At 36.9% G+C, this 19,407-nt stretch overlaps 1 protein-coding gene across 1 annotated transcript; it reads left to right on the top strand.

The window, feature by feature from the left end:
- Positions 1 to 10,880: 10,880 nt before the first annotated feature.
- On the top strand, positions 10,881 to 15,336 carry LOC105198963 (histone-lysine N-methyltransferase SETD1A). Its single transcript, XM_011165838.3, has 5 exons — positions 10,881 to 11,367; positions 12,233 to 12,622; positions 12,939 to 13,081; positions 13,707 to 14,398; positions 14,946 to 15,336. The coding sequence occupies exons 1-5, from the start codon at positions 11,217 to 11,219 to the stop codon at positions 14,974 to 14,976; spliced, it is 1,407 nt and encodes a 468-aa protein (XP_011164140.2). The 5' UTR covers positions 10,881 to 11,216; the 3' UTR covers positions 14,977 to 15,336.
- The last annotated feature ends 4,071 nt before the right edge of the window (positions 15,337 to 19,407 follow it).

The raw sequence follows: 19,407 nt of genomic DNA, 5'->3' as shown, positions 1-19,407 counted from the left end.
ACAAATTGGTGCTGACAACATGTGTGTGTTTTAAAAACTCGCCTATTCCATTAGAAACAATTTTCCGTGGATAAATCCACGTTACCAAGCTCGGCGGAGCAGGACTAATTAATAGTTGACACGCTGAGGCTTCAACCCGCAACACGTACTCTTTCGTGATCGAAGAACAGGTATTCCGCCACGAAAGAGAGGGGAAGTGAAATTCTGTTCCGAAGAAAACGAGATCGTCACGGAGCGCGAGTAAATTTTTGCTCGTTAATTAGGAAGAAAAATTCATTCAGCAAAATTTTCATTTACATACAGGAAACAAAATTCATTAAAAAAAAAAAAAAAAATCATTTCTTGTCAATAGATGAGACAATTTGTAATTTTTAATTATCGTGTACTGAACAAACGTGTCATCAAAAAAGTGCGATTAGATTAAATTTTGGATTTTACTTTTCGAATAATGTATACCATTCAATACATTGTAATTACATATTACACAATTTCCCATACTCGATACTTTCAATGTTTCAATTTCAATTTACAGCTTCGATATAATTTTTTCCCAAAGTCTTCCGTCTCGGTTTCAGGCAATCAACGAATCAAACCGATTCTCTCTCTATCGCATGAATCCTATAATTATAATTACCGCGATACCCCGAAGAGGGGGGTATTCAGAAGCACGTGACGTCTATCTTTTCCGTTATCTCGAAGCGCTACCGTTAACCGCGACGTTTATTTCGCGTACGTACGAGTGGCCTCGAGACGAGGCCTTCACGGTTTCTTTCCCTCTCCGGGTGGCCGGTCGACCAGCTTCGCGCGATGAGACGGTGAAAATAAAAGGTGAAACACTCTCGATGAGTCGCACGAGATGCCTACTTCTCATACAAATCGTGTCACATCGATATGACAATATACGTGATTATGTAACAGACATGTACGAGGAACGAGGAGATTTGTTTCTAAAGTGAACAACATCACCTACTTGGAGAGGAGAAATGTTCTTTAAATGCTTAATAATTTGAAAATGCTGTAACATGCGCCATTGTCGTTCGTTCCGCCTATTTACATGTCGCGCAATTCGCGAGATACTTACAGCACTTGTTAGTATCATGTACCAAGTACAGCAATCTTGACAGCGTAGAAAGATATAACGTAGATATAATGTAGAAAGATATAACTAGGTGGCTCGTCTCTTGCCACCTTTCACTCGTTTCCTCGTGGTCCACCGGGAATTTCTACAAATCGCTACGCCGATCCTGACCATTAAGAAATCCTGATCGCTCTCTGCAGCGACATTCCGATTCCAACAGAAATTCGCGACCGAAGGAATTCGAGGCGCTTCAAGAATTTTTTTTGTTCGAAGCAGCGCTTCTAGTTGCTAAACCAAGAGGAAAAAGATTTCACTAGTTATACAAGTTGGAAATTTTTTTTTAAGAATGCTAAAGTAAAGACGATTTATCTCAGTTTTAAAAAGTTAGGTGAATAATTATTTTTTTCTTAATCAACACATTGTACGATGCATATCACAATGCACATTAACTGTTCACATTACAAAAGGTAGAAAGTTTTAAATTATCGAAATTAAAAGATTATTGCTAGAACCATTCCATGCTCTTCCAATTATCAAAACAAAAGTAAATGCTGATTAATGGAGAAAACAACGGTTGCTTCGAGGCTGAAATATAAATATAGAAATATTGCATTAAACGACTGATGCTTCCTGAAAGGCTGAAGAGAGCTCGAGATGCCTGGTACTTCAAGGATTTTCACTGGGTGGCTCTTGTGCAAGTGAAGGCAATGACGGAGAGGACAAAAACGGACGTTCGTTGGATAAAATTATCACGATGCTCGGTGGGAATGGTCACAAAAGGAAACGAGACACATAAGAATGAGACAATGGGACGCCCAGTTTCGCAACTATCTCGCAATCCCACCCTCGATTTGCAAAAGAGGAGGTCGATCGTTAACGTATCAAATTACACGTGATCACGCGGACGTACCTGTTTTTTTATCCCGTAACTCTAAGATACGTAAAAATTTGAAAAAAGCTCAAACTATAAAAATAAGTATACAATTAATAAAATTGTCAAGATAAAGTTACTAATATATAAATAAAAAATAGAAAATTTAAATTGCTTTATAAATTTCTTGTTCTAACTCTTATTACTTAAAATAGAAAACATTTAAATTAAACATAAATTTAAAGAAATAATTTAAAAAATAAACGATATAGTAAGGTATAAAATTATGAACTGACATTAAAAAATACATTTATATAAATCAAAGATTAATGATAATAAAAACATAAACGCAGACATAGTTAAAAATTTTTAATGTTATTATTTTTAAATGTTATTTAAATATTGTTAATTTTCAATCTGACAAAAAATTATATTAGAATTTTGCTCAATAATTGAGAACGCCTAGATAGTGGCAAACCGTGTTGCACCAGAGTAAAACTGGTTGCATCTCGATGGAGATATCGTCTGATTTTTATAGATGTAATATACAGAAGCTTTATATAAAAGTTCTCAAAAGGTACAAAGAGCAATTCTTTTCACATTTTCTTCCACCAGATTTAAAAATTTTTTTTGGCAAAATTAATTTTATTTTATCTATGATATCCAAACCATTTGGAGATCATCCTGCAAATTTCAAGTATGCATTTATATAATCCTGCACAATCAATAAATTAATTTTTTGTACAGAATAGGATCTAAAAAATGTGTATAAGAATTAGTTTACATATTATTCACAAGTATTACGTTATTCGTACGTGCCTATCGGGAATGACTAACACGTATATTTAAGTTTAAGGGTTAATACTCTCTCTAACATTCTCTTCAGCCTTATGCAAAATTCCGCGACAGTGCAACTTTCCGCGATGCAATCGCGTAAATGCATTACACACATTGCCGTAATTGACTGAATGCAGTAACAGTGCGACGCATGCCAACAAATTTCTACTTTTCCAAACTTATGTAATCAGAAGCTATTTCAAAGCTTGATTCAAAAAAAAGTTTCAACTCGATACTACTTTCTTATACATAATATTGCGAGTCAAGAATTATAAATTCATTAGTAATGCATTATTATTGTTTCAAGAAAGTAAAAATTAATACAAAACTTTGCAAAGAAATATCGACAAAGTTTAACGACAAAGATTTCTCAGCAAATTAAAATTTAATCTCAACTTTTCTTAACGAGAGATCTTATTATTGCATTATCGTACGTATTTCCTTCGTAATTTATGCCTTGTAACATTTTTCCCTTTTTAGTATACATTGCGACATTTCATACATTTCATAATATTTTAAGTATTATGAAGCATTTAGAATTGTACATCTTGTGCATCTGTAAAACATTTTTCTATAAAAATATGACGTTTTATATCGACGGCGTATTTTAGAACTAAGCGCCGAATTAAAATTCTGCCTACCCAATTACGTGCCACGTCGGTGTTGCAAGGATCAGAACCTTGTTGAAAACTACGAACACCTGTCACCATGCGAAATTACGAAACGTGCCGCGTGGCGCGAGGAACTTACGGTCGCGTGCAATCACGTAAAATGCTAAGATTGTAAGTGTCCCGGCGAGAAAGTAATTAACAAGGAAATGTCTCGTGGTTTCTAACGCCTCTCATGGAGAGGCGAGGCCAACTCTTTCACCGGTACGACACTTGATGTATGATATCACCGATTATGTAAATTAGATGAAATGTCACGACAACGTTACTTTCCTGCAAATTGCGTTACGCATCTATGTACATTTAGTACGTCGCTCGTAAAATTAATGGAAGCTGCATCAATTTCCTTCAGAGTAAAAATTAAAATATCTCTTAAAAAAAGGGCGTTATTTCAAATAACTTCTTAAAATAAGTTATTTAAATTTTTAAAATGAGTAGGAACAAAAATTGATCAAAATGTAGAAATGTTAAGTAAGAAAGACGAATGTGTACTAAAAAAAAATCCTGGAAGATAATCCTAACAAATATCCCGGAATACAAAGATAAATTGAAACACGTAACACAATCTATTATCGCTTTTAGTACAAATAGCTTCAATACGATAAATATCTCAGTCTAACTACTAGTCATCAATCGCATTTAACAAAAGTATTATCGTGTTCTATCGCGTGTCCACAATATAATGATATTCTGTTATAAGAATTCTCCCTCGTCTATTGTAAACCCGATATGGTCGCGTCGATATTGATAGGCCTGCCGGCCCGAATAGGCCAGGCTTGAGAGCCTCTGAGAGAGGCCCGAGGAAGGTGTTGCGAGGAGTCTGTGGACCGCTATGACCCGGAGAGCAAGGACCTCTGGTCCTTGGACGCGCGTCCGAGTCCACCGCGTTCTTCTGCCCCTTTATTTTCTTTATTGCATCGTCCTTTTTTGTCGGACGAACCCTCTCGCGGCCTGGCCGTTCTTTGGGTCCTTTTTAATTGTTTTATCGCCGCGTTCCGCCTCCCTCTCGACCCCTTCTCGCTTTTTCCTCCAACGGTCTCTTCCCCGAAATGACTCTCGTCATTAGGACACTTAGCCAATGGACGTTTTGCGGATATCCCGTATCGGAAATTTCGCGAGACATTGATCATTCTCTGAATAATTTATCGCACGTACCCATGTATTCTCAATTGTTACTAATTTTAAAATCGGACCAAAGAAATTTTAATTTATGCTTATATGTACATACGTGTAGATATTTTTATTAATAAAAAATTGGCTGCAAATTAATCTTTTTTAAAAAAATTTTTAAATATACTTTCAAGTGTATACGTTGGATATTTATTTATTTTTACAAGCTTTTAATTTATGTATTTTATTATACTTTTTATTACACTTCGCCGACTGAAACTTTCCTATAAGCCGTTCCAATTGTCTCGTCTTTCGGAATAAAAGTGTCGCCCAGAGATTATCTGATATAATTAATCATGTCAGAAATATTAAATGTTCTCGTTTGTGAATGCAGAAAGCGATGATAAAGTCGGCGAAAGGCGTAGCATTTGTCATTAGCGAGCTACCTGTGCCGCGGTGATACAGTGGTACGTGTAACCTGAGATGTGTATCCTACGTGTGCATCACCGACAATAGCCTACACATCGCCATTTTGTCGTATATTATCTTAGACTCGTATAAGGACGGTCGGCGTGTCGCGATTAAAAGGACCATTTCTTCTAACAAGCCGGCCGTTCACAAGGTGCAAAAATCTAAACGCGAAATAAAGGACCGCCTTCTACAGGATGCCTCAAAAGCGACGCTCGCGAGCTAAAAATACAACTTAAATATTAACTCGCGCATATCAGCAGAAATATAAAGAATTGCTATACGCGATTTAAAAGTAAAATAATTTATGTTTGTTTTATGTGTGTGATTAAGGGACAAAATATAAATTTATATTATATTATATATAATATGTGTAGCATATACATATATATACACACACACATAAAATAAACATAAATTATTTTACTTTTATATATATATATATATATATATATATATAAACTATTTTTTTTTTATTTAACGTGACTTACTACATAATCTAAATATAAAATATAAAGTCCAGAAATACAAATTATTATAAATGTATGAAAATTAATATAAATTTCTTGTTTGTTTAATTTTATATATATATATATATATATATATATATATATATATATATATTAATTTTCATACATTTATAATAATTCGTATTTCTGGACTTTATATTCTATATTTAGATTATGTAGTAAGTCACGTTGAATATTAAAAAAAAAATAGTTTGCCTCTGTAAAGAAAATAGATAAGACAATTATTTCTGGGTCACTCTATACACGTCTTGTGTGATATAAAAATAACGTGAGGCGTACAAATTTATCGCTTACATCCACCCATGGGCAATGTTTATCGTCGATTCAGCGATCTACTGCTCGTTTTTAACTGCGCATGTTATTTATGCAAACTCGACTCTCCTCGCTTTAGGCTTCCAACGAATTTTGACGTCATTGTACCCCAACATTAATCACAAAAAAAACTGATCACGGGCGAGAGAAAGAATGAACGACCTTCTCAGTTTGCGCCCGTTTTTATCTCATTTCAAATTCGCCCGAAATCAACCCCTCATCCGCTATCTTTTGCAATATTTTCACTTCATTTTCTTAATATTTCAAAGTATTATTTTTTTTCAACAAATTAATTCTGTTAAAACAAAGTAAAAATACATCACATCTTTCGTAATGCATTCTTCAATTATTTCTACACAAATTATATAGAAAAAAAGCCTTGATTAGGTAGCTTCCATACAGAGACATATTCAGCGCGTTGATTTCAAATATTTTGTGAGCAAAAGATACCGCCAGTTAATCTATAATTTTAACTTTATTTTAAAGTACCATCTGGCAAAGGCAAGGTAAGAGGAGGAGGTGTAAGCTACGAGGAAGAAGATTCGAGAAGATTTCAAATTAAAAGACAATTACGCGATATTTTTACTCTTCATCATTACTGTCGAGAGGCCGGTAAAAGAAACGCGAAAATAATTGGGCGTAATCGGCGTGCATTTTACTTCGATAGTAATAACATCGTTGGAAGAAGTTATCACACCCGGGCGATTGCGCTAAGTGCTTCTTATAACCCTTCGGAGCTTGCTCTATCATTTAGCGTTGAATTACGAACGAGCAAGAGTGGCAACGGACCACCTACGTCAGACAGAGGCGTTCTTCAATCGCGCGTTGCGCTTCAACCTGCGCCGCGGGACGCTGGCGACGCGACGCGACGTGCCGATACGCCCGAAATGAATTCGAATGAGCATTACGGTATCAACGTGCGACGCCTGCATTTTTAACGTCGCTTCGGATGGTTCCTTTGCCATAATACGCAACGTTTCCCAAACCTGTTTTTCGAGTTCCATTGCGCAAACGGAACGCGCGCAACTCCGCGCGGGACAAAGCTCAATTCCGAAGAGCTAAGCAAAATTCTGGAAAGGAGAATCCGCGTTCCTTTCCTGCTCTCGAAGAAATGTTGAGACGTTGAAAATTTCTTGGAACGTGCACTTGGATCTCGTTAGAGCGCACCGTCTCTTGGCGAGTGACAAATTTGCTTCTTCTCGTGAAGAAACAAATTTATATGTAAGCTCGAAAAATCGATATTAACACGCGTTATAGTCTTAATATTATATTAATTAAAACGCATCGCGCGTGTATTCTGCAATATTTACGTTAACAAAGTAAGTTAAAATTGTGATTGTAAGTAAAAGTATCGAAACCCATAAATTATAGACGACAGAGAGTAATATCGCCGGCGTTCTCCGGACTAGCGCGTTCGCCAGATTTGCTTCTACGCAGCCATAAAATCATTTTGCTTCTAGAAGGTTTAAATTTATATGCTCCCTACTGCGCCGAACGCATTGAAATCTTATGCCTCGACGAGAGGATCGAAACACCTCGCAACACTGTATCGTTTATAACGTTAAATATCTGATAAATCTGATCGCCTCCGAACATCAAATTATAATTCCCTTAAAAAAAAATTTTATGCAATATGCGCGCAAACCAAATATCAAATTGTTATTATCCGTGTTTCTGATAATAAAAATCTTTCAATTCGAGATTTGATATAGCTAAAGAATAAAAGTATTTATAATGCAAAAATTAATTGAATGAAAAGAAAAGTAGAATTATGAAAACACCCAAAGTTAAGAAATTTTTCATATCGTTTCTTTTTTATTATAAATACTTAAAAACATTCACGTAAAGATCTCGATAAGATATTCGCGCATGTTCTCGGCAGAGATATCGCCCTCGTATTTGGACTTAAGTGGCATGCTGTGTAAGCCACTTTAAATTTATTATGCGATTTGGTATTCGATTCGGCACACCGCGCATGAAAAACATTGTTACACTACCGACAATTAACATTCGACAAGAGCGAAAATAATTTTCGGGTTCGTCAATATTAGTCATTTTTGATATTTAACGCTCGTGACATCGATGAAGAAGAAAAAAAATAATATCAAAATCGATATTTTTTCAATCAAGCTAAAAAATTGCAAAACTGTTACGAAATAAAGCTGAAGAGTTTTATTCGCCGGGCAAAATTAAAAAAACAAAAAAAAACTTCTTTTAAACATAAATGACATCATTCGATTTAAGACAGTCTTAAAGATAAATTCGTAAAAAAATAAATTTCTAATCTCGCAAATTGTACTATTAGGAAAATATCAAAATCACTAAAAAAAATATCTGTTTATTTTTAGCGGCGAAAAAGACTACAACAGTTTCACTAGGAGTTATAAGTAAAAACACAGAGATGCAAGAGCACGTTTTTGGAATTCATAACTCGTTTCGTTTTGCAATTTGAGACTCGTTTCTTATTCGTCGCACTTTCTGCGCATCTAAGGGTTAACTCTTTCCGTTCTTCCCGAGACGATCTCGCGGTCCAGCAAGCGGAATTCCCGTCTCGTTTCTCTCTCCTGTCGGCATTCCATCCTAGATCCCCCTGTAGTTTCTCGGCTTGCGGTCTACGGTCTAAGCGAGCCGCCGCTCGAGTTAAAACAACGACAAGGACTCGGCTAGGGAATGACAACGACGACAACGAAGAAAACGACGGCTTTGTCGAACGCGTGATATAAATGTCAACTGCTAGGATTAGACTGAGGATTATCTCGAGTGTCCTTCCTCGCGTAATACCTTGATCGTAAGGTCACACGTCTCCATTTGCAAACGGGCTACGGTGCGAGAAATCCTATTAAATTCTTAGCAATGTTTCATCAATTTTATATAAACCTGAAAGATCAGAACCTCATTTACAAATGACGCTGTATATAAATAATAAATTATAAATTGAACGCACTCTTTGTAATTTGATTATTTTATACAAGTTATTCTACAAATGATTCTAATGTAAAGTTAAAAATATACCAGATACAAAATAAGAGAGTTAACAGAAATGTTTGTTGCTAAATGCATAAATGCAAATTTCCAGGAATATATAAATTTAATAAAAATATAAACTTCGCCAAGACAATAAACGTAAAAAAAAAAAAAATAAAAATAAAAATTTCAAGTCGTAAATAAAAAATTATTAATCTGTTATAAAATTGTATTTATAATACTGTCTATTCAAATAATGTCACATTCAATATGCGTAAGATTATTAAGATTCCACTAAATCGGATTAAAATTTTGCTCCTTTTTCTTTCGTCTCCAAAAAGTCCCGACATTATGCAAAATAGACATGCATGATTACACGTGCGTCCTTAAATATCTTAGATCTTGCCGACGACGTCACCCGGAGACACGTTAAAAAAAAACGTAACGGCGAGGTCATCGCGGGTGACTCAAAATTACGGCGCGAGAATCGAAGATGGGAATCGAAAAGTCGACGAATTCCAAGATTACGTCGTTGCAGAATCGTTCTCTTCCTTCTCTTTTTCGGTCGCATCGACCGGATTCTTCCTTATTGCCGAATCTCTTATCCGGATAATAAAAAGGACGATGAGCTCTCCCCGGAGGAGTCGATGGGGCCCTCCTGCATACGGCGCGGCCTGCGCTCTCGCAGCCTCCGACGAAGGACCCACTCGCGGAACACTTTCGGGTAACGAATGCGTAACGAGTCCTCTCGAGAGTGCGTCCACCTTTGCATACCCGGGCCATTCCCTTTCTTCGTCTCTTTCCCGCAGGTGTGGAATTTTCGCCCCGTCTTTCCGAGCAGCAGGACACCGCCTTGGTCACACACGGGAAGCCCCATAAACGGCTAAGCCGCCGATGTCGTCACGAAATTCGCGAATGTGCATTACGGTTTTTCGACTCGTAAAGATCGATTCTCCCTGCCTTTGCTACTATAGAGCTGTTCGGAATATAACTGTTATTTTCAGGCGCTTGTAATTGTGATGTAATAATAAATCTAAATTTAAGAAAAATGCTAATGGCAAGATATTTTAAGGAAGTAATCATCGATGATAATACATCCTTGTTATAAGGGGAAAGAAAGAGCACGCGGATGTAGATTATATTCAGTCCGATTTGTATGAGCAGAAGCAAACGGAAACCGTAAACGGAACAAATATTTATTCGATAATGTTTATAAAAATAATGCTCATAAAATTTCTTCCCTTTTAATTATTCAAAATAACCATTAAGTTTTTCAAATAATTTTCATTTTACGATAAAATTGAAAACGTATATAGATATGTTTATATTTTATGACAAATAACAAGTTCTAAACAGATATTTGCGATAATTCTTCTTGGTGATGCACTTGTTAATGGCATCATTAGCCGGTGAAATTCTAGAAGACAGAGTCGATCGCAAATGCGACGAAGCAACTTGTACTTGCGCATAAAGCTTTTGATTTCATTAGCAGGATAAGTTAGCACGCCATCGATAATTAAAGTCGATAATAAGAAGCCCTAAAATTGTTGACGAGACTCCTGATTATCGCTCGGCGTGTTTCTTCCTTATTTTTTTAAGAATCCAGTAAATGAAAAAAAAAAGCAGCTATCAACAAAGTCGCCGGGCTGTTCTTAACTTTGTTAAATTTATCGGAGCGATATGTTCAGGATGAAAGGTCTTAAAACCTCGGCCGAGTCTTTGGAACGTACGTTTAATGAATTAAACACACGACACGAAATGGTTAAAGTCCTAAATTTGTCCGGTGCACAACAATATACAGCGCCGGTATACGCAACCCCTTGAAGATCGGCGAAAGCAAGAAGAAAAAATAAACAGCTCGGACAGAACGAATGATCACCATGAGCGTGCACGCATCCTTCGGGTGCATCCTAAATCTCGTCCAATGAGGAGTCCTCGAAACCTCGGGTAAAAAGTAGAGGAGGGAGGTTCGAGAAAAAGAAGAGGAGGAGGACGAACGAATCGGTGCGAAAGCAACGGTCACGAGCACTTCCTGCGCAACAAGAAGAGGGTCCTACGCGGCGCACCGCCGCGTAATTGAGGTCCTGCGGACCCTACGAGGAGCGGCGGTGGGGGCCGCCCTATGTAAGGCCCTGGAAGCGATCAGGAACAGCCCATCCAGCATCAGGACACCGTACGTCTGGATTCGCGCCACCTCTAAGGATTATCGGTGTCGATTGTCGACTAGTTCGTATCACCCGTGAAGACTGTCGCGACTTTTAAAAAGAACTGAGCGACCTTCGTCCTGATTAAGGGCGTTGCCCCTGACAACTGTCGTCGGTGAAGCGGAGAGAGAGAGAGACAAAGAGAGAAAAACTGGCAAGTACAACAGGAGAAAGATGAGAGTGAACGTGGTACTGGTTCTCGTGGTCCTTGTCCTAGGACTCGTTGACGCGGCTAGGAGGAGAGACAGACGTACGACGACGCCGTCGGCGTCGCTCGTCAATAGATTTTCGTTAGATCGATCCACCTTCGCTGGACAACCTGAAGGTCAGTGTCAGCAATTTTAGGGTTCACGACACTATAGAGCTTTGCGAAAGCTCTTCCTATACGCAGAAAAGAATTTAGTATCAAATTAACAATCTTTGTTTCATAAAATCTCCTTGGAAAAATTCATAATCTTAAATAGATATAATTTGCTTACATCAAGAAAATTTTTCTCTTCATGTAAGCAAATCGTGTCTGTTTAAGATTATAAATTTTTTGAAGATTTATATTCTTGCTCATATATGGAACAACGATTGTTGATTTGATATTTAATTTTTTTCCCGTGTATCATTGATAACAATTACAGAAAATTACAGGAGTAAACTAACGATGAGATATCTGCGCGTAAATTCCCTCAGTCTGCGTTAAGAATATTTGAAAGATGTTGCAAATATCTTTAAATTATTTTTTTGTGCATTTTGTTTGATTTTTTATACGTTATACTTTATATTCTAATCAAATATTTAATTAGAAAGCTTCTTAATTTTTGTGGATTGCATAAATTATATTTGCATCTAAATAATGTATCATTATCTTTTATCATTACTTATAGTAATTAGAGATACGATCATTTTCTTCATTTTACCAAGTTTAGAATTAATATTGTATTTACAAGTAAATTCGCAAAATGGCATTTTCACAACCATTGTTTATTACTCTCAAGTTAATCTTTGTCATTTGTTTGACTATTCTTAATCCCGAACAAGACCTATTATCATTACTAGCTATTTATTATTATTTATTATGTAATTCTTAATTGTAATCACTCTCAAACTAATACAATAACAAATCATCTTTATCGTTAATCGACGATGACAATGAATATCGCAGATTCGCGAATCAGTGCACAATCGTCATTAAATTTCAGAACTAGAGACCCTGTGGAGTAACTTTGATAGCCACAGACTGAATGTTCGTGCGGGGACCTGGAAAAATGACACGTCGGGAAACAACAGAATCATTCTCAGCGCCAGACAATACCCGGGACTTCCGAACAATCCGGGCGACACGAATGAGCTTCCGAATCCCATTTCACCACCGGTGGAACCGGCACCACCGCCGTACAAACCCCCGCCGGGCTGCCTGGGACCAAGAGGCCAGTACTCGAGCCCGAAGAGCTGCGCCAGTTATCTGAATTGCTGGGATGACGTGGTGATCGAGCAGACCTGTCCGGCCGGGCTACTCTTCAATGACGTCGCCGGTTACTGCGACTTCGCGTACAACGTCAACTGCGGTGATCGACTGCCCGCCACGCCGAGTGAGTGCGATTGATAATCACGCGGCGCGAATCGCTCGCTCGCAGCTTGCGACGGTAATCGCGGTGATCAATTCAATTATTTCCTAATCGCGATTTCGTTGGCCAGTCAAGTGAAATCTGAAGTTAAAGATTCGTTTAAATCTTGGTAAGAAGTAGGGGACAGAAAAGCAGTGCCGATGTTATTTTGCAATAATAATTTACACGATTGAAATCAATGATGTAAAAAAAAAATGAGAGATATACTTTGTCTCTTTAGATTGTTAATGATCTGAGAAATGCAGATGAAGGGAGTATAGGAATAATTGTTACTTGGCAGAACCACCATTGCCGGCGGGATCGAAGATATGCCCGGATCCGAATGGGCGTTACAGAAGCTCGACGAACTGTTCAGAATTCTACGTGTGCGCCGCGGGCAAACCCATCAAATTCTACTGTCCTCTCGGACTGGTCTACAGTGACGTAAGAGTTCATTCTAAAAAAACGCAACGCAAACGCTCGTTGAATTTTAAATCGCGGAGTGACGCAGCAATATGCTCGATGCTGCTTAAAATAGATCTCGTAAAATCTCATTTTCTACATATTCTATTTTATCTTATTAGAAAAACTAGAAAAAGAGTTAATGTAATACTAGAGATAAAGAAAATTTTTTTAATTTGATACGTGTGATCTTATAAATATTTTAATATTATAAACCATCCAAATGTTACGCAGTATATGTATATACGTAAAATCAGTAAAAGCTTAAAATAATTAATAATTTTGTTGTCTTTGAAAAATAAAATTAGCAAAATCGCAAAGTTCTAAAAGAAATCCTACTATTCTACATTTTCTTTATAAATTTTTTAAATATTCTATTTTTTATCAATACTATAATTAATACTTATATTTTCTGTACACTGAGATTTCTTGACATGAAAAAATTTAATTATTACTATAATATACTTTATTACTTCTAAATTTAAATTTATGTAAAATATTTTATATAAATCTTTAAAGAAAAAATTATTCAAGATTTTCATCGAAAGAAATTAATATTACATAGAATGTATATGTACACAGTATCAGTTAGAATTTTATCTTCCAGATATTAAATGTCTGCGATTATCAATATAATGTCGACTGCAAAGGCACAGCCACACCAAAACCACTGAAGCCTACACAACCGCCGACTCAGCCTCCACAGCCGTCTTCTACCTATGCCCCTATCAATCCACCCACTTCTCCTTCTAAGCCACCGACTTATCCTCCACAACCACCGACTTACCAGCCTCAACCACCAACTTACCAACCTCAACCACCGACTAAACCACCTCAACCATCTCAACCACCAAATTATCAACCGCAACCTCCGACTTATGCGCCACAACCACCGAACTATCAGCCGCAGCCCTATCCACCCCCGTCGTACGGAAATGCTTGGTTGAACAAACCCAAGTCTGATCTTTGGCATCAGCGAAACCTAGCAACCCAACAGGAGATCGACGAAGAAGTACAGAAAGAAGAAGTATCAACCAACAGTCCAGTGACATTAGATGATCAGTCTACACATGATGTAACAGAAACTTCCAGCATAACAAATCCATGGATGTTGTTCCAAGCGGCACCATCCGAGTTAATGGGGAGCCCGTGTCGTGAAGGCGAAGTATACAAGCTCAACGAATTTTGCACTGAGGTGGTGGCTTGTAAGAGCGGGAAGCCTGAAGTGATAAAATGTTCACCGGGACTCTCGTATGACAAACCAACGAGTTCTTGTGTACCTTTCCACATTGCAGTATGGTAAGATACTATTTTTAATGTACTCTTTAAAGGTGCAATTTCACGTAGCTATAATATCCAGATATTTACCCCCATTCTACCAAAATTTCCAATAATTTCTCATAATTTCCCATAATTCCCCATGATTTCGGTAGAGTGGGGGTAAATATCTGGATATTATATCTACGTAAAATTGCATCTTTAAGGTTTTTGTTTTTTGAATAGACGTTCGAGTTTATTCAAAAGAATTTAAGTACATACACAGAAAAAAAATTAGTATCAAATCAACAATTCAATTGTTTCGTATATACATAAGCAAAAATATAAAACCTTATTAAAAGAATTTGATAATCTTAAACAAGCATAATTTGCTAACACGAAGAAATTGTTTCTTCATGTAAACAAATTATGTGTGTTTAAGATTATCAAATTCTTGCAAGATTTTATATTCTTACTTATATATGAAATAATGAATTATTGATTTGATACTAATTTGTTTCCATATAAATATCGATACAAATATTTACAGCAATGACGATAAACTAATGCTTTCTTTTTTTTATTTCAGCGAGCCCGGATCTCCTCCTGCTTTGCATTGAGGATGCGCATCGAACTTAAAAAAATATTTTTATTAAATCATGTTAATTATCTCCCATTTCTTCACTATCTGTGCGATAATATTTAATTAAAACTTAAGTTTTAATTAAATATTTGAGTTTTAATTAAAACTTTAATTAAAACTGAAGCAATAGTTAAAAAATACTAGTAAGCAAATTTAAAAAACGATTACACGAAGAATGACACAAGAGTCTAAGGCGAAATAAATTAGCAAGTAGAGAAATATCATTAATTTAGTATACTACTCTGCAAGTTTTGCATTCATCCCTTAATGTAACATCTTACGAAGAAAGCAGAAGTTTTCGAATTTGTAAATAAATATAAGCTAAATGTCTCTCGCACATACTTTTTATGCTTTAATCCAAATTTCCTGAATCCAGTTCCCAGGCAATACAGTAAAAAAAAAAAAAAAAAATCTAGCCTAAGAAGTTAATGTTAATAGCAAACTGAATTTTAATGAAGTATCAATAAAAAAAATTGGATAAAAAAGAGAAGAAATTTTTATAGAAATTTCTATCGGTAAACAGTTCGCAGGACTCACACAGTTCAAACGCTTTATATCGAAGTCACCAGATTGCAGCACGCGTTCGCCGTGCTCTGCAAAGGGCAATGAGAGCGCAACCGTGGAAGGTGGTGAAGGGGAAGGAGGTCGGAGGGATGTGCGTTTTACGATCGGAGAAGAGATCACTCTCCGCTCCGAGGAATTGGAGCGTGATTGATTTACGGAGAAATGTCACGGAATAACATCTCACACGGCTCTCTGGTTCTGTTAGCGGCGCTAAGATGGCCGACGAGTTCCCACTGCTCGATATATCGGCACGTAATTGGAACACAACAAGTTTTTCTACGCCTCTAGAGAGCGTGCATTAACACGTGACTTCTTCTCCAATTGCCTCGGACGATCCTTTCATTTCTCTCGGCTAAGCGATCTTTCGCGCCGTTTAGTGAATTTACTGGATCGTAACCGTAATCCGCGCCAAGTGGCTCGTTCTAATTTTCACACGTTCGTAAAACGGACCGTGATAATCTCGGTTTTATCGCGCGTTTTATCGCATTACACTATTATTAATATACATAAATCACGAGAAAATAAGAATTAAAAGGACAAATCTGGTCCCGACTTGAGAGATTCAATACGCACAATTTAAATCATTTCGAGAGTTCGTGTTTATACAGGCATTGAAATCTCCAACGTGCGACGTGGAGATTTCGACGCCTGTACAAACACGAAATTCGAAATGAATGAAATTACTGACGGAGATTTCTAAACTTATAAATCTTTTAATATGGAAGGTCCTCGAGTCGAGCTTTAGAAATTTAAACATTGAATGTCTCTGACAAACTAAATTTCCAATATCGAAGATATTAATGTTGAAGAGTTCAGTTGTGAAAAAGTGCGAGCTCGAAGTGATATAACGAGATACGAGCGAAATATCATCCGTGATCTTTCCACACATGTTATTTTTATATCAATTTTATAGCACAAGTTAATAATGCAAATTGTACAACCTTCGTATTATTCTACTATTTAATGACGTTATTAAATTAAAATATTTAATGTTATTTTACGTAATCATTACGCCGCAACTTAATTATGTTACTACGATCGGGCAACTTCAAGGCGACATTTTTTTTATCGAGCAACGAATTTCTCTCCTCTCCCTTTCGCTTTTCTCGTTTCCGGCGACGCATTATCGAGAGAAGTCAAAGAGGGGACTAACCGCAATGACCTTTTTAAGGCCTTTCCTCGCAAACGAAATTACGTGCCTAGTCGCGCGCGCGCGCAAAAAAAAGTATTGATGACGAAAAATGTATTGTCAATAGAGAGAGCAAAAAGGGATCGAATTGAGAAGAAGGGATGGAAGAAAAATATTGTTCCAATATTTCGAAATATTTTTCCAAAATTCGCGCGCGTATCACGCATATCACTTAATAGGTTATAAAATTGAGGCAGGTACTGGTTATACTGTGTAACAATTATATAAACAAATGGCTATATAATCACGCAACGATGTTGTATAACGGCGTGGAGTTGTAATATAACGGTCATGCAACAGTCGCAAAGCTGCGCACCAACAATATAAATAATATGTAAATAATAACCGCGGGATTTTTTTTTTTTGTCGCCGACGTTTCCACCTCGTAAAGTACGCCGCAGAGGCGGAGACAAGTACAAGGATGGTGACGAATGTTTTGCAATTTTGTTATTCAATGAAAAATCGATGTTCTCCCTTCCCCTTTAAGGTTTCGAAGAAAGCGTTTTGATCTCGAGCCGGATGTTTGAGTGGAACAAAAGTCGAGAAATCGTTTAGTAGAAACGGGCGATCGAGTCCGTATCGAAAGTAACGGCCCGGCCGACCAGGGAGACGCCTCTCGTACGTTTCACTCGAACTCGGTAGCGCAAAACTCGATAATTACGTAATAATGCGCGACGTTACGTTGGATATGGAACAGCAAAAGGTCCCGTGAAATGTGAAAAGTGTGACGAAATGGGAAGTCATTGAATATGCGAACGCCGAGATTGCGATTAATTTTAAATAATTGCTCGAAAACGAAATTCTTTTTATCGCGACAGGAAAATCGCTACCTCTGATTGGAGCAGCAAAAGTATCCGTCAATGATATTTCAAAGAAATAAAGATGGAGTATAGAATGGCTCTACCCTCTATTCCTCATTATTCCTATTATTCAAACTCACGTGTTTGAACAATAGATACAATTATTTAGTCATATATAAATAACTTGAAAATTATTCCTTAAAAAATTGAAGAAATTTATAAAAAAATGACAAATAAATTAGAAAAATTCGGTCGTTTAAATTTTTTTAGATACAATTATTTAGTCATATATAAATAACTTGAAGATTATTCCTTAAAAAAATTAAAGAAATTTATTTTAAAAAAATGGCAAAAAATAAATTAGGAAAATTCAGTCATTTAAATTTTTTAATAAAGATATTCTATATTTTAGCTAATAAAAAATTGTGTTCTATCTAATTATTAAATAAATGCAAGAAGGTGCGTTTCGAAAAATTTAAATTTTTTTATCCCAGATCGAGATCCCAGTGCGATGCCAAAGAGATATCACTTTCCCGCTGCTTTCTTACTGCTTTTCTCTACTGCCACGCCCGGCTAGCGTACTTCTTCAAGAGCTCGAGAAAATGCTCGGTATCAAGCCTAATCGAGGCAAAGCGAAATTAAAATATAACTGTTTAAGCGTACTTGTAAGGTACACCGTGCATTTTTATCTTCGCCGCTTCGAGTCTTTATCTATTCAATCGGCGCACGAGCGAGAATAAAACGGAAATAGAACAAACAAAATCAGAATTGAATGGTGAACGTTCACGGAGGCATACGAAATGATTGCAATAACGATTCGCGGCAGGAGGACAAGGGGTAAGAGGGATAATCACGTAATTCGTATTACGGAAGGCTCGCCGGGGTCGAGAAAGGAAGGTATTTGCGAGTTGGCCGCACGACTACGGTGGCCTCGACCTTTCCGGAAAAGCTTGGAAATTGCAGTCAACGAGCCCTGCGATTAGGCACGCGTGAAAGATCAACGATGTATATGCTCGAGTCTCTTGCACGTGCCGTGCAACGCGTATCGGTCTCGCATAACCGACAGATATATCGCGCATACAGACAGCTTATTTTCTGTTTTTTTCTTCTTCTTCATGAAAACGTGCATGTAAATTTAAACAATAAAAAAAATTAAGAAACAAAAACTTCTAACAGAAAAATAAAAGAAGAGATGAAGATGAGGAATGTATTCACTGATTGTAAGAAAATAAATTGTAGTGGTGGCAACTGTAAGGGGAGTTTTGTCAATAGAGTTATAACATATTGTTCACTTAACTATATATTAGAATTCTATTAACAAAAATTTAGATGGTTGTCTCCTCGCAGTTGCCACAATTTTTTCTCTCAGTGTTAATATCGAAAGCATTTAAAACTGCAAAGACTAATATAAGTAGAATTTTATTATTAAACAATCGATGTTATTATTAAGAAATTAATTAATAAAAAAAGTATAATTACAGATACAAGAGAAAGTTCATACAAATTTAACGGATCGTTTGAGTCTTGATTTATAGTAAGCGACCGTTCTAAAATTAACGCCTTAGGAGGGCGGGCTGATGGACCCGCAAGAAAATCACCGTTTCGTTACGAAATTTCTGTCGCGAGGGGAATCGCCTTTCTCTTACCTTAATGACTCCCAAAGGACAACGTCCTTTCGGTGACCGAGCTGTAAGACGACGCGTCATTAAATGTTAACGCGGCTCGCGATCTTTTGGTGCGGAGCAAAATTAAGCGCCCAACAACTCCGCGCGCGCGAAGGATGATTCCTTTTGAAATATTACTAAGTACACCGATCTGCAAACAATTCCAACGAAAGGTCTCGTTGACCTTTTCG

Source organism: Solenopsis invicta, chromosome 14, assembly GCF_016802725.1.
Source record: "Solenopsis invicta isolate M01_SB chromosome 14, UNIL_Sinv_3.0, whole genome shotgun sequence".
In the NCBI taxonomy this organism is placed as follows: Eukaryota; Metazoa; Arthropoda; class Insecta; order Hymenoptera; family Formicidae; genus Solenopsis; species Solenopsis invicta.
This window is presented reverse-complemented; position numbering and strand designations above follow the sequence as displayed.